Source organism: Abramis brama (assembly GCF_963993115.1).
Source record: "Abramis brama genome assembly, chromosome: 21".
Classification (NCBI taxonomy): domain Eukaryota; kingdom Metazoa; phylum Chordata; class Actinopteri; order Cypriniformes; family Leuciscidae; genus Abramis; species Abramis brama.
The window spans coordinates 14,474,977-14,490,242 of record NC_139983.1 but is presented as its reverse complement, the minus strand read 5'-3'; the positions used below and the strand labels follow the sequence as shown (position 1 = coordinate 14,490,242).

At 38.2% G+C, this 15,266-nt stretch overlaps 1 protein-coding gene across 3 annotated transcripts; it reads left to right on the top strand.

Annotated features, from left to right (window-relative positions):
- Nucleotides 1-801: 801 nt before the first annotated feature.
- On the top strand, nucleotides 802-15,258 carry map7a (microtubule-associated protein 7a). Of its 3 annotated transcripts, none has more exons than XM_084097822.1 (15): nucleotides 802-1,063; nucleotides 5,448-5,561; nucleotides 5,789-5,863; nucleotides 5,943-6,106; nucleotides 8,521-8,626; nucleotides 8,757-8,870; nucleotides 9,073-9,197; nucleotides 9,313-9,428; nucleotides 10,624-10,844; nucleotides 11,851-12,007; nucleotides 12,265-12,436; nucleotides 12,780-12,881; nucleotides 13,350-13,400; nucleotides 13,478-13,676; nucleotides 13,922-15,258. In XM_084097822.1, exons 1-15 carry the CDS (start codon nucleotides 931-933, stop codon nucleotides 13,930-13,932), a joined length of 1,860 nt encoding a protein of 619 aa, XP_083953948.1. In that variant the 5' UTR covers nucleotides 802-930; the 3' UTR covers nucleotides 13,933-15,258. The 3 variants fall into 3 exon arrangements, with proteins under 3 accessions (XP_083953948.1, XP_083953947.1, XP_083953949.1); XM_084097821.1 differs by having other exon boundaries at nucleotides 9,049-9,197; XM_084097823.1 differs by lacking the exon at nucleotides 8,757-8,870.
- Nucleotides 15,259-15,266: the final 8 nt, after the last annotated feature.

Here is a 15,266-nt window from a genome sequence, read left to right as displayed (position 1 = left end):
AAAGGGTGATTTATGAGTTCACCCAACCCATTCCTCAAGGGCGAATGTCCCAAAACATGAATTGCAAGTTGCATTGGATAGAAAGTATTTGCTAAAAGAAGACTAATGCACTATAATACAAGAGAACTATTACTGTACATAAAACCACCAATATGGAATCACAGTTGTTACTGACAGTGAACGCATTACGTCATCTTTCTGTCTGAGAGCAGACCTCACGCACAGGCAGACGATCTGTAGAAAAGCATTATGGGATGTGAAAAGCATGTCCAAGATACAGGACAAGAACTTTCCCCATTAATCTGATCTGTGACTGGTTGTATATTTTACGTTACAAGTCACTAATCCTTGTGCAGACTGAAATCACATTTTCTTTGCAGGGCTGCACAGTCTGCTGCTATTTCTGGACACTGGCATGCAATGTCATGCCTCCGTTCAGCCTCACAATTTTGCATATCACGATCACCAAGGCAACCACTTAGAATCTTTTTTGTTGTGTTGCGAATATTTCATCCTTGCTGCAGCTGCTTGCATGCTATCAATGTGACCGGGCAATGCAATGCAAGGGGCTCTATGGATTTTTTAAAGAGAAACACACTTCCAATAATCATCAGCTGGATGGGTTTCTTTTGTCAGAGGATGGCACATGTGCACTCTGTACATACGTATGCTTGAGTTTGCTTGCTGTGCACGTGTGCTGGACACAGCCCAGACAGGAGCAGATCAGCTGCTCACACAATTTCCCCCAGGAATAATTTCTGTCTCATACTCGGTCTCTCTCTCTCTCTCTCTCTCAACCAGTCTATTCCCTGTTAAGGATGCACTGACAAGCGGTTAGCTGGAGTGGAAGATTTCTGCACAGGGAACACAGATGCGCTGCACGTATTAGACGAACACACACAGACTCACAGGAGCTTTTGAAACTGAAAGATGCCAGCTCATCTGAGCCTGGCGGAGCAGGAACGGGAGTGGAGGAAGACGGGAAGAACGGCAGAGCTGGGTCTCGCTGCGATCGCAGAGAAAGGACAGCTGAAGATGTACGACACTGCGAGGAAACGGAAAGGTTGGTGAGCAGCAGCGATAAATATGGCATTCATTCTCATCATAAACTGATATTCTGTTCACATTTATTGCATCTGCTAATTCAGGGTCCAAAATAAACTGCGTACAACTTTGTGGCATATGTATCCTAAAATTCTGTGTGCAAACATGGACTGTATAAGCCATAAAAACATAAAACCGTTACCCATCTAAATGTTTACAGTGTATACTAAATTACAAGGTATTTCTTCATGGCTAGCTCAGATAGTGACGTATTAAGAATATGTGTGTGTGTGTGTGTGATGAGGCTAGCTGAGCTAAAGGTGTTTATAAGGGTCTTGCGTCACATGTTAGATGTCTATTATGTAAGGTGCCCCAATGTCAGGTACATCTGCTTTAATTTTCTTAGAGCAACTGACTAAAATATTCATGCATGCAAATTCAGCAGTTCTGAATGCATCGTACTCCACACTTCGACCCTCGATGTCACTGTTGTGGTGCTCTGGAGTGTCAAGTTCACCTCAAGAGTTCACCGTTAACGCTTCAGTCAGGCGCTGAATTTGTTGTTCTACACAGCAACAGTAAAACAAATGTTGCCTTTGTAATGGTGTACAGGCTTTGGGCTGTCTTGATTCATAGGACAGTCAAAACTGGCACGAGACAGGTCTCATGTTCATCTTTATATCTGCCTTTTGGCCCACAAGTTGTTTACAAAGGTGTTTTTAAAGACACTGCTGTGATAGAGATACAGTGAGGAAAATAAGTATTTGAACACCCTGCTATTTTGCAAGTTCTCCCACTTAGAAATCATGGAGGGGTCTGAACTTGTCATCGTAGGTGCATGTCCACTGTGAGAGACATAATCTAAAAAAAAAAAAATCCAGAAATCACAATATATTATTTTTTAACTATTTATTTGTATGATACAGCTGCAAATAAGTATTTGAACACCTGAGAAAATCAATGTTAATATTTGGTACAGTAGCCTTTGTTTGCAATTACAGAGGTCAAACGTTTCCTGTAGTTTTTCACCAGGTTTGCACACACTGCAGGAGGGATTTTGGCCCACTCCTCCACACAGATCTTCTCTAGATCAGTCAGGTTTCTGGGCTGTCGCTGAGAAACACGGAGTTTGAGCTCCCTCCAAAGATTCTCTATTGGGTTTAGGTCTGGAGACTGGCTAGGCCACGCCAGAACCTTGATATGCTTCTTACAGAGCCACTCCTTGGTTATCCTGGCTGTGTGCTTCGGGTCATTGTCATGTTGGAAGACCCAGCCTCGACCCATCTTCAATGCTCTAACTGAGGGAAGGAGGTTGTTCCCCAAAATCTCGCAATACATGGCCCCGGTCATCCTCTCCTTAATACAGTGCAGTCGCCCTGTCCCATGTGCAGAAAAACACCCCCAAAGCATGATGCTACCACCCCCATGCTTCACAGTAGGGATGGTGTTCTTGGGATGGTACTCATCATTCTTCTTCCTCCAAACACGTTTAGTGGAATTATGACCAAAAAGTTCTATTTTGGTCTCATCTGACCACATGACTTTCTCCCATGACTCCTCTGGATCATCCAAATGGTCATTGGCAAACTTAAGACGGGCCTTGACATGTGCTGGTTTAAGCAGGGGAACCTTCCGTGCCATGCATGATTTCAAACCATGACGTCTTAGTGTTTTACCAACAGTAACCTTGGAAACGGTGGTCCCAGCTCTTTTCAGGTCATTGACCAGCTCCTCCCGTGTAGTTCTGGGCTGATTTCTCACCTTTCTTAGGATCATTGAGACCCCACGAGGTGAGATCTTGCATGGAGCCCCAGTCCGAGGGAGATTGACAGTCATGTTTAGCTTCTTCCATTTTCTAATGATTGCTCCAACAGTGGACCTTTTTTCACCAAGCTGCTTGGCAATTTCCCCGTAGCCCTTTCCAGCCTTGTGGAGGTGTACAATTTTGTCTCTAGTGTCTTTGCACAGCTCTTTGGTCTTGGCCATGTTAGTAGTTGGATTCTTACTGATTGTATGGGGTGGACAGGTGTCTTTATGCAGCTAACGACCTCAAACAGGTGCATCTAATTTAGGATAATAAATGGAGTGGAGGTGGACATTTTAAAGGCAGACTAACAGGTCTTTGAGGGTCAGAATTCTAGCTGATAGACAGGTGTTCAAATACTTATTTGCAGCTGTATCATACAAATAAATAGTTAAAAAATCATATATTGTGATTTCTGGATTTTTTTTTTTAGATTATGTCTCTCACAGTGGACATGCACCTACGATGACAATTTCAGACCCCTCCATGATTTCCAAGTGGGAGAACTTGCAAAATAGCAGGGTGTTCAAATACTTATTTTCCTCACTGTAGGTCTGCATGGTATGGTAGGCCAAGCATGTATTTGCTTTAATACACTAATCGGTTAAATATATAGGATTATCACATTAAACAACTCTAAATGATCTTTTTTATCCCCAGGTTAAAGACACTTCTCTGGCTAAAGCAATGTTTCATACTAGTAAAGCACCGCTTTTAACCCTGGGGTTGTCTCAGTTACAAAACCGGATGCCAAAGATATACTGTATGAAAAGTTGAACAATATAACCCTGTGTTAAAAAGCCTTTTTTGTATGTGGCTAAAATGGTTCAATATCTATTTATTAGCTAACACCATGTTTTTCTTCATTATTTTGTGGTTTGGTGTTTGAAATAAGCCTCTTATGCTCACCAAGGATGCATTTATTTGATTAAAAAAAAAAAGTTTTCCATTTTAATACATTTTAAAAATGTAATTTATTCTTGTGATGCATTTTCAGCATCATTACTCCAGTTTTCAGTGTCACATGATCCTTCAGAAATCATTCTAATAAGCTAATTTGCTACTCAAGAAGCATTTCTTATTATCAGTGTTGAAAACAGTGCTGCTTAATATCTGCTTAATATTTTTGTGGACAACTGTTCACTGAAGAATCCTGAGAAAATGCACTAAGTTCAAAAGAACAGCATTTATTTGAAATAGAAATCTTTTGTAACATTATAAATGTATTACTGCCACTTTTAAATCAATTTAATGCATCTTTGCTGAAGTCTTAATTTCTTTACATATTCTACTGACCACACTCATGAGACAACAGGATTGGTGCAAATCTGAATAACAATTATGAAACCAATACACGCGTCTCTAAAATGTTTGAATTAACATAATTGTGAGCTTGTTTGAAGAATTTTTGAAGAGATAGAGATCACCATGAAGGCTTCCACTATGCCAGTGGTTCCCAAACTGGGGTACGCGAGGTGACAAAGGGGATACGTGAGTTTTGCCGTTCATTTAATTCCACCCCACTTTAAAATAACATTAAAACCGAACATTATAACCAGCAAAATAGGCCGTAAAAGGTCAAATACATGACATCCAATCAAATTACCTCATCTTTTGCAGTCAAAACTGACTGCATCCACACAAACAGCGTGCATATGATAGGTTGCGTGCAGATTATGCTGCCTTATCAAATTGCACTACATCACTGCCGTTCTCGATAATGTACCTTTGTACCATGAAGCACAAATATAGACAGACTGCATAGAGATCGATTTAGACTCAAATTCTCTTTAATACAAAAACATACCCTGTGTGAGTTCTTGTTTTTATTGTTGATAAGTTATGAGCAAGAATGCAATTTTTCACAAATATCCACACGATTGCAAATGTGACATTGGTTTAATACAACAGTTCAACACAGTATTATCAATACTGTTTGCTCTATTTTGCATGAGATAATAGTTCCAACGAAAGCCACAGCAGAACTGTTGTGAGTGTCCAAGCAACACACAGCAGTGTTTCGTTAGTGAACGAATCTGCGGCTTTGAACGAATCGGGAGAGTCAATGATTCAATGACTGATTCATAAATACAGCCGATTGATTGATTGATTGATTGATTGATTGATTGATTGATTGATTGATTGATTGAATGGCTCACTCATTAAGACAGTGACAATGCCACCTACTGGCAGTTTCAGTTTAATATTTAAAATTATCACTTTTTTTACCATCCTTGCATATTCCTCTATTGATTTTTTTTAAATTGAAATCATTATTTTATAAAAGGAAAAAATCCACCAGAAAATAATTTAAGGGGGCAAATATTGTCCATTAATGGAAAAGGAGTGACTGCAGTCCAAGTAGAAGAGACGGGGTACACAGAAGGATGTTAAATGCCTCAGGGGGTACGCCACTCTAAAAAGTTTGGGAACCAAGCATTCAGCTAAGCATTCCTCATTCTTGTAATGTTGTGAATCATAACATCCCTTAACTTCTAAACTGCCAGTCTGCTTTTCAAACTAGGTTGGAAAGTCTGGTGAATTTTTAGAGACCAAAAAACAAAGATTTTTATGTTTGGTGTTTTTGTTTTCCCCCCAGATTCCAGAACTGATGTGAAACCCACAGCCCTGGAGCAGAAAAGAAAAGCATGTGCTCCACAGCACATTAAATCAGCACAGATTAATATCCATAAACGAAATGGAAATAATACAGGTCTGAAATAGCTAATATTTATCCATCAATTCAATTTGCGTTTTCCTTTCTCAAACCCTTCAATTTCCTGATACTGCTGCCATGGATACAAAGTCAATAAAGAAAAGTCTTTGAAGCTGAATCTTTTCTGAGCTCTTCCCAGCAGCTCATTTATACCAACATAGTTGAATTTATTATATCATATGTGGCATAAAACATTTCAAATAGATTTTTTTTTTGTAATTTAGAGTCAAATGCGAAAAAAGTGGACGAGAGACTGCGATTGGCCCGGGAACGGAGAGAGGTGTACCAAAAACAGCTAGGTATTTTCCTTACTCTCAACATATAACATCATTACTAACTGAAGAACAAACAGATAGCTTTTCTTTTGCTGAACTGTAGCGTTGCGCGAGCACGGCTGGCTGATGAGGGAGGAGCGGGCCAAGCAGTTTTACGAGAAACACCTGGAGGAGCGACGGAAGAAGTTGGAGGAGCAGCGACAAAGAGAGGAAAGGAGGAGGGTGGCGGTCGAGGAGAAACGCAGACAGAGGATCAAAGAAGAAAGAGTGAGTTTGTGCATGAGATAAATTGTGACTGATGCTTGGTAGGAGAGATTTTCTTCATATAGTTTATATATGCTACCAATATACACACATATATACGTTTTACAGATCGGTAATATTTTTAAATCAACAGCCCTAAAATAAATAAATCGATTTTAATTGAATTAATATCATTGTGGAAACCATGATACCATTCAAACATTTGTGGTAAGATTAAACAAAGAGCGAAAGTAATACTTTTATTCATCAAGCATGCACTAAATTGATCAAAAGGGACAGTGAAGACATTTATAACGTTGCAAAAGATTTCCATTTAAAAAATACTTGTAAAAAAAAATGTAATAAATGTTATTTGGACTTTCTATTAATAAAAATCCTGAACAATAAGATGCATTATGGTTTCCACAACAATTTTAAGCAGCACAACTGTTTTCAACACTGTTAATAATCAGAAATGTTTCTTGAGCAGCAAATCAGCATATTGTAATGATTTGTGATGGATCATGTGACACTACAGACTGGAGTAATGATGCTGAAAATTCAGCTTCACCATCAGAGGAATAAATACATTTTAAATATAATATATTCACATAGAAAACAGTCAGTTTAATTTGTAATAAAAATTTCACAATATTACAGTTTTTACTGTATTTTTGATTAAATAAATGCAGCCTTGGTGAGCAGAAGAGACTTCTTTCAAAAACATTAAAAGGCTGTCAATTAGCACTGCATTATTCATATACTTTGTCAATAAATACCTTGAGATGGCTTGCAAAAACACACATAAACCCTATATTGTCGAAATCGTGTGTTTGTCTTCACGTTTCAGTCAAAACGTTTCTGCTTTTTATTCGGCTGCTGCTATAGCAAATAGCTGGATGTCTTTATCCATATTACGGATTTCCTGGAACGTCATAAGTTATTACTTCTATGAATCTGTTTTGAACTTTCTGTGAGAGAGCGCCCTCCGGCTTTGAGTATGAATGAAACATACATTACACAAGAGTTAGTGCTCCATAATGTTCAGATCGCCTCGTTTTAAAGGTGCAATGTGTAATATTTCTGAGGATCTATTGACAGAAATGCAATATAAGATCCATAACTATGTTTTCAGTGGTGTATAAAGACCTTACTTAATGAACCGTTGTTTTTATTACCTTAGAATGAGTCATTTATATCTACATAACCGCAGGCACCCCCCTTCTATGAAGGGCGACATATTGTGACGTCATGTTTCTACCGTAGCCGACAGCGAACAAACAGCGCTACAGAGCACGTTTCGTCACTAACTTGAATGAGAAGCAGCAGAAAAAGATGCAGCAGAATACTCAGGTTGTCCCTGACTCTGCAAATGTGGAGAAAAACATGCTGTCTGAACGACGCCTCGGACATTGTAACGTTAGCCATTTCCCCTTACCTAGCTGCTTTGATGCTCTTATCCATAGCTCTTATCTTATACTAACTAGCATGGAAACAAGCTATGGTAAAGTCAGTGAATAAAAGACTAACACAATGATGAACAAGTAAAAATAATCGCAATAACATGTGGTTTTACTGAATAATTAAGTAAATATAATTTAATATAAAATATAATATAAAGAAACCTCATTGCTTGACTTGCTACTCTCTGCTGACTCAGACTCAGACGACGACATCTTCCGATCCTACGTCGGCCACCGTAGCTTCTCCTTCGAGTTTGCAAAGGGAGGGATAGGCCGTGAGTGACTGGCTGTTTGCAATTCGCAAACCTCACCACTAGATGCCGCTAAAAATTACACACTGCACCTTTAAACGACAAAGCAATATCACACGAGTGCAGTTTTTGTCCCGAATAGCATGAGTGCAAATGATTAATTTTACTCAACAGTTCAATAAGTTAATATTGTGTTCATAAAGAGAGCCACTTACTTCATTCCTGAATGAATCAGCCGTTTCAACAAATCGAATGAAAGAATGACACAATTACTCATTTAGACATTTACCTCCACCTGCTGATAGTTTTAGTTTCTTATTTAGAGTATCATTTCATAATTTTTTTTTTTTTTTAAAAATCATAAAAAAACCCATTAGAGGTATAGTTCATCCAAAAATGAAAATTCTGTCATTTACTCGCTTGACAGCCCTTTTTTTTGGTAATAATATACATGCATACATATACACACAGACATTATTTACATAAGGGTAAAAACATCTGTTAAATGCATAAATGCATAAATGCATGCTTAAAGATTTTTAAGCTCATAAATTGAGCGAAGTGTCCACATTTTTGATTGGTAGTAGTGTATATCATCAGTTTCATAAACACTCTAGCAATGACTGCAGCAACGATGATGAAAAATTGCTCTTGTGATTTTGCAACCATGATTAAAAACATATGGAGCATGGAATCATGGGAGTGTTTTCATCCCATGTTTTAGGAGCGTTTTGAGTCTGTGGTGCGGAAGACGATGGAAAAAAGTCAGAAGGCCAAACAGAAACCTGGCCACTGCTCACGAAGGGTCACCAAGAACGAAAACAAAAATGGTGAATATCTCAATGCATGATTCAAAACGCAATAACTGGCACTAAAACTGTCTTCTAGCCTCGCATCTATTTTCCCAACTTCCTTTCTGACCTCTTCCTGTTGGTCGCTCTGCTTTCTGCTCTTCTCTAGCTAAACACCGCTCTCTTAGTCAGTGGGAGATTGACCTTGTCCGTCGTCTTCAGACTCCTACTGTCTCTTATCTAGCCAGAAGCAAGAGTGCTGTGTGTCTGTCACGAGACACAGGTATCACTTTAGAGTGACGAACTGCATCTTTCATTCAGATGTTAAAAGTGAAAACCAAAGTCTGCAGCTTTGTGTAATAAATATAAACTTTGTTTTCTTCTCCTGCTCATTGCTTCACCTGATTTCTCTGTACTCATTCATCCTTATCTTACAAAAAAACAACAACATACATCTTCAGTTGTTCATGTTTGTCGTCGTTCAGCCTCATGTCATACCATGAACTCCAGCACCATGCGCAAGCCAAAGGTGCATTGTGGGAAAGTGCCAAGCAGGCCTGCAAGCTCAAGTCCAAAAGTCACCATCCGCAGAACCACCAACAGAGAGCTGGTGGGAGTTAGAACTTTTTTTTAATTGTATTTTTTAAATACACCCCCCCCCCCGAAAGTTACTTTGTTGCATGGAGTATTGCATGTAAATGTTTTTTTTACATATATTATATCAGGTGGCAAAAGGTGATTTTGAGGAACAAGACTTGAAAAAGCCACAACTACAAACAACTGAAATCAAGCCCAAACAGGACACAAACCCACCGGGGCATACTGTCCTTCCACCATCATGGTACATTTTTTTTTTTGTAATCTTAGACTTAAAGGGATAGGTCACCAAATAATGTACATTTTGTCATTACTTACCCCCTCAAGTTGTTCCAAACCTGTATGAGTTTCTGTCCTCTGTTGAACATAAAAGAAGATATTTTAAGAATGTTGTTGATCAATTAGTCGACGGTAGGCATTGACTTCTATAGTATTAAAAGGAATGTGTACTAGTGTACTAGATAGCATGGGTGTCGGAAGAAAAAAAAAAGTGGATGGGTCCTCCCCCAGAAAAATGTTACTGGAGTAAATACCATTTCATGTAGGCTATTCTGGTGCCTTTTAATTAAAACAAGTAAACTAAACTCCACTTCACGTCGGGCGGTTCTTTGCCTCCACGTCGTGCATTAAATGCACAGCTATCCGTGGATTATCCCGCTAATACCATGGTCATTTGCCAGCAATGACAATTTAAAGCTGTTATTGATGTTTACAACGCAATATTTGACTGAAGGGTACAACGGGCGGTTACTTTCGTCAGTTGCAGCTCGTTGAGAAATATAATGTGAAATGGACTTGAATTTATTAGGGAATTCCCTAATAATTGGATTTGACTGATGGCGGCTCTGAAAAGCGAACAGACAAATGCGCTGAATTAGAGACGGTAAAAGTAAGCGGGTCCAATATCATTGGTCTTAAAAAGTGGGTGGGTCTTGTCCCACCCATATACAATGGTTCCGACGCCCATGCTAGATAGTAGTACTATGGAAGTCAATGGCTATAGTCAACTGGTTACCAACATTCTTAAAATATCTTTTATGTTCAAAGGAAGAAATAAACTCATGCAGGTTTGGAACAACATAAGGGTGTGTAAATGATGACAATTTTATTTTTTTCTCCTTGTAATATCATTACTGTCTAGGCCAGGAAAACAATTGAGATAATAAAGCTGCACTATATGGAGGTAAATTTCAGTTTCATGTCATTTGTCCTTGCATGTCATGCAGAAGAGCAGTGGCAAAGCACAACTGACATAAGAAACAACTCCAGCAGCGACAGAGAGGCTAAAGTTGTGTAGTACAGCTTTAAAAAGATCTCACTTGTGCTTTTACTTTCCTTCAAGAATGAGTAACACTTAACTTTTCTCACACTCAGAAAAATCAAAAAATTATACTGTGGGTAATTTTGACCCATTCTCTTTTTATATAACCATTTCCAAGGCTGCAGAACAGATCGCATGTCAGACACGCCACACTTAAACAAGATAGTTTACCTCCGCTGCCAGAAGAGGAGGATCTAGAACCAGAGTATGAACTCTCCTCCGGTCATCTACAACCTGACAAAACACTTACTCAACAATGTCTGCGAGATAACCAACTGCAGTTGAATCCAGCTGCTAATGGGCCTCTGAATCCACCAGCAGGCTCTCAGATTCCTAATGGTTAGTGAAAGACTCAAACATTTTCCAATGATTCCCACAATTTAATGATATTAATAAATCAGTTTAGAATCTTTTATGCTGAAATGGTTCTTTGTGTTGGGTATTTAGGTTATTTATTATTAAGGAAGGATTCAAATATTAATTTGCTGAAATGCATAAAATAGGAAGGAAGGAAGGAAGGAAGGAAGGAAGGAAGGAAGGAAGGAAGGAAGGAAGGAAGGAAGGAAGGAAGGAAGGAAGGAAGGAAGGAAGGAAGGAAGGAAGGAAGGAAGGAAAGATTTGCTGAAGGAAGGAAGGAAGGAAGGAAGGAAGGAAGGAAGGAAGGAAGGAAGGAAGGAAGGAAGGAAGGAAGGAAGGAAGGAAGGAAGGATGGATGGATTGAAAGATTTGCTGAAGGAAGGAAGGAAGGAAGGAAGGAAGGAAGGAAGGAAGGAAGGAAGGAAGGAAGGAAGGAAGGAAGGAAGGAAGGAAGGATTTGCTGAAGGAAGGAAGGAAGGAAGGAAGGAAGGAAGGAAGGAAGGAAGGAAGGATTAAAAGATTAATTTGCTGAAGGAAGGAAGGAAGGAAGGAAGGAAGGAAGGAAGGAAGGAAGGAAGGAAGGAAGGAAGGAAGGATTAAAAGATTAATTTGCTGAAGGAAGGAAGGAAGGAAGGAAGGAAGGAAGGAAGGAAGGAAGGAAGGAAGGAAGGAAGGAAGGAAGGAAGGAAGGAAGGATTAAAAGATTAATTTGCTGAAGGAAGGAAGGAAGGAATAAAATATATGGATGGATGGGATGTTTTTATTAACAGATTAATTTTGCTGCAGGATTTATTATTAAAACAATAGGCAGATTCCTAATTTTTGGGGAATATGTTTCAGTATCTTTAACTAATCTTTAATCTTCTTTGGCAGTTCTTGTCTTGAGTTTTAAAAAGTGCTGTTGACACCATAAAAGTGTTTGTGGATATTGTGAAGGTATTTTGAATACCCTGGTGAAATATCTCTCTCTTCTCTTATTCACTTTCAGGACCAAGTCAGATTGGTGACGGCGCTCAAGTCAGACCAAATACTTGGACTACAGACCCGGAGCAGGCCAGTCGCATTCTGGCAGAGAAAAGGAGGCAAGCCCGACTCCAGAGAGAGAAAGAGGAAGAGGAACGCAGACAGAAAGAGGAGACGGAGAGGTATACTTTAGTATTCTTACCTTTCCTCTATCAGTGTAAGATTTATTTTGTGTCTAAGTATTTTAAAGCTTAACTTTTGATTATCAATGCAAATGAAAAAGGCCACAACTTAGGCTATTTCTTTGCTGTAGCAACTAAAGAGTTAAAATAAATAACTTTATGCTAAAGTTAAAATGCACATGACATTCACGATGACAGATATAAATTCCCGAAGTGGTTTAGGTATCTCAATGAACTTGTGTGTCTCCTCTTTGCAGAAAGAGCAGAGAGGAACTGGCCCGTCGGAGAGCCGAAGAACGAGCCAGCCAGGAGGCAGAGGCCCAGAGACTGGAGGAAGAAAAGAGGAAGAAAGAGGAAGAAGAGCGACTTCAGGCTGAGGAGGAAAACACTCGCAGACAGAAAGAGGAGGAAAAAAGGCTTCAACAGCAGGTATTAAAGCTTTTCCCATACTCAGTTTAATACGTAGAAAATTATAAGGCCATATGAAAAGTGTTCAGTGATTTTAAGGCAGGACTGTCTATTTGTCCAAGGACAGAAGGAGAAACGCTCGGGAAACATGTTGGAAAACAATCATTGTTCAAGACTTTTTGCAAAAATACAAACTTCAGCTTTAAATATAGAGCTTCATATGCTACTCTTACTGACATTACCATCTTTTTTTGCTTCAGACCATTTTCCCCCCTTAAAATAAAGCAAGGATCATATCATATTAGATGGATCATCGGCAGATTGAATAAAAATTCCTATAATGCTCCATATAATGTGTTCTCAGAGAGAGGAAGAGGCTCGTCAAAGGGTGCTGGCAGAACAGCAGAGACTGGAAAGAGAGAGTCGTTTCCAGAGAGAGGAGGCCGAACGCCAAGAACGGAAAAAGGTACGCCTTAGGATACGTCTACTTTTATTCAGCAAGGATGTATCGGATTGATCAAAAGTCACAGTAAAGACATTTATGATGTTAAAAAAAAGATTTCCATTTCAAATGAAAAATGCTGTTCTTTAGAACTTTCAATTAATCAAAAGAATCCTGGAAAAAATGTCCACAAAAATATTAAGCAGCACAACTGCTTTCAACATTGATGATAATAAGAAATGTTTCTTGATCAGCAAATCATCATATTAGAATGATTTCTGAAGGATCATGTGACACTGAAGACCAGAGTAATGATGCTGAAAATTCAGCTTTACCATCACAGGAATAAATTATTTTAAATGAACAATATTACTGTTTTTACTGTACTTTTGAACAAATGCAGCCTTAAGAGACTTCTTAAAAAATAAAAAATAAATAGAATGATATTGTAGTTGTACATATATATTGTGCTTTCAATTTGATCCAAATCAGCGCCTGGAACAAATCATGAAAAGAACAAGAAAGACAGACTCTGAAGAAAAGGTAAGGCCATCACTGTCTGGCAGACTCTTTGTTTATGCCTCACCTAGAAGCCCTGCTCATTTTTTTGTCCCCATTAGAAAACAGCATCGGATAACTTGAAGGATAACTTGCCTTGTGAGAATGTGAAGCCTGTAATCAGGCTACCAGGTCCTGGAAAAACGCCAAATCTGGAGCTGAGGGACGAGGAGGATATGCTTCCTACTGTGGCCTTCAAGGAGCGCCGATCCTTCCGCAGTCTTTCTGGCCTGGATGAGATACAAGCCCATCAACAAACTGGTATGCAAATAAATTAATCTGTGGATAACTTTTGAAATCTTCACTTTAATCGAACATAACAATTTAATAGTATGCAACTCAAGATTAAATTTGATAATTCAAGGATTAGATTAAATATTAGTATGCTATTAAATGCATGCCGCCTGTTTTTATATTATGAATACATTAAGATTTAAATAAATTCACATTTGAATGTTGTCATTCAGTTGGTATACAAAACATAATTTCTCCCCTCCATGCTTCAGAGGTCATTTAACCAACGGACCTGTCATATGATGCCACGACCGTCAGCATCAGCATCAACTTCAGCAAGCTTGTCTTTCTGAAAAACACAAAAACAACATATGCACATGATTTCCCTGCACTTTAAAAAACATAAGTCACAATTCCTTCGACAGAACAGAGTTCTTTACCTTACTGCCCAATTAATACAGCCAATTACTACTTGATTTGCTAGAGTGACCATGCATCGCTGAGTAGCCAGATAACTTTGGGTGACTTAATAATAATAATAGTAATAATGACTTAAAGGTACATTACCCACCAAATAAAACTTGAATGCTTCATATTTTAGCTTTAATTTAGTCATATTTTATGTTTTAGTAAGTACGTTTATGGTGTTATGAAGAGAAAGCTTTCTCTTTGAATCTCTGAGCAGTGATGTGATAGTCTTATGGATTTATTTGTCTTATCAGGCACATATAAACAGCACTTCTCTTGCACAAATGCACTACAGTTCAAAAGTTTGGGGTCAGTATCATTTTTTTTTAAAGAATTAAAACTTTTATTCAGCAAGGATGCATTAAAATGACAGTGAAGACTAAGATTGTTAAAAATAAATATTTAAAATAAATTATTTTAAATTTTCTAACCAAAGGATCCTGAAAAAAAAAAAAAAAAAGTTTCATGATTTCCTCAAAATATTAAGCAGCACACTGGTTTTTACCATTGATAACAATAATAAATGTTTCTTGAGCAGCAAATCAGCATATTAGCATAATTCCTGAAAATTCAGTTTTGCGTCAGGAATAAATGACAAGATATTTTAAAACAGAAAAACAGCTGTTTTAAATTATAATCATATTTTTACAATATTACTGCTTTTTTATCAAATAAATGCAGCCTGCATTTGAACAAAAATCTTACTAACCCCAAAATTTTGAATGTTAGCATATGTGTACAGTATTTCTTTATAACCAGATATCTGTGTATTCATGTAATTAAGGATCTCTCTTTGCAATGCTGCTGTTTTGAGGGTACAAGTGTATACAGAGGTAATTTCCATCTGTCCTTATTGCTGAATAGTGCTTTTGAATGACAGTATTATGCCAGACAGGTGAGCTCATGAATTTCCACAGTTTTTGTAGCTGGTTTTGCACTGCTGCTATTTAGCTGTTCCAAATAAGAACATTTCCCCCACCCCTTTTTCGCAAATCAAAATGTATGATTATTACGTGCTCGTCTGCCTTATGAACATTAATATAGTGTGCCGGTACCCGCTGACCTTGTGCAATGATAAAGGCTTATGCAAATAAGGTGTAAAGATGTAAACATTTAATTAATTTTTTTTATTGGTGTAAGTAAATAAGC

Excerpts from the sequence above, each read along its gene's own strand:
- map7a (XM_084097821.1), top strand. The coding sequence starts at position 931 with ATGCCAGCTCATCTGAGCCTGGCGGAGCAGGAACGGGAGTGGAGGAAG. Across the intron at positions 9,198-9,312 it reads GAACCACCAACAGAGAGCTG|GTGGCAAAAGGTGATTTTGA; the intron begins GTGGGAGTTAGA and ends ATATTATATCAG. Across the intron at positions 10,845-11,850 it reads AGGCTCTCAGATTCCTAATG|GACCAAGTCAGATTGGTGAC; the intron begins GTTAGTGAAAGA and ends ATTCACTTTCAG.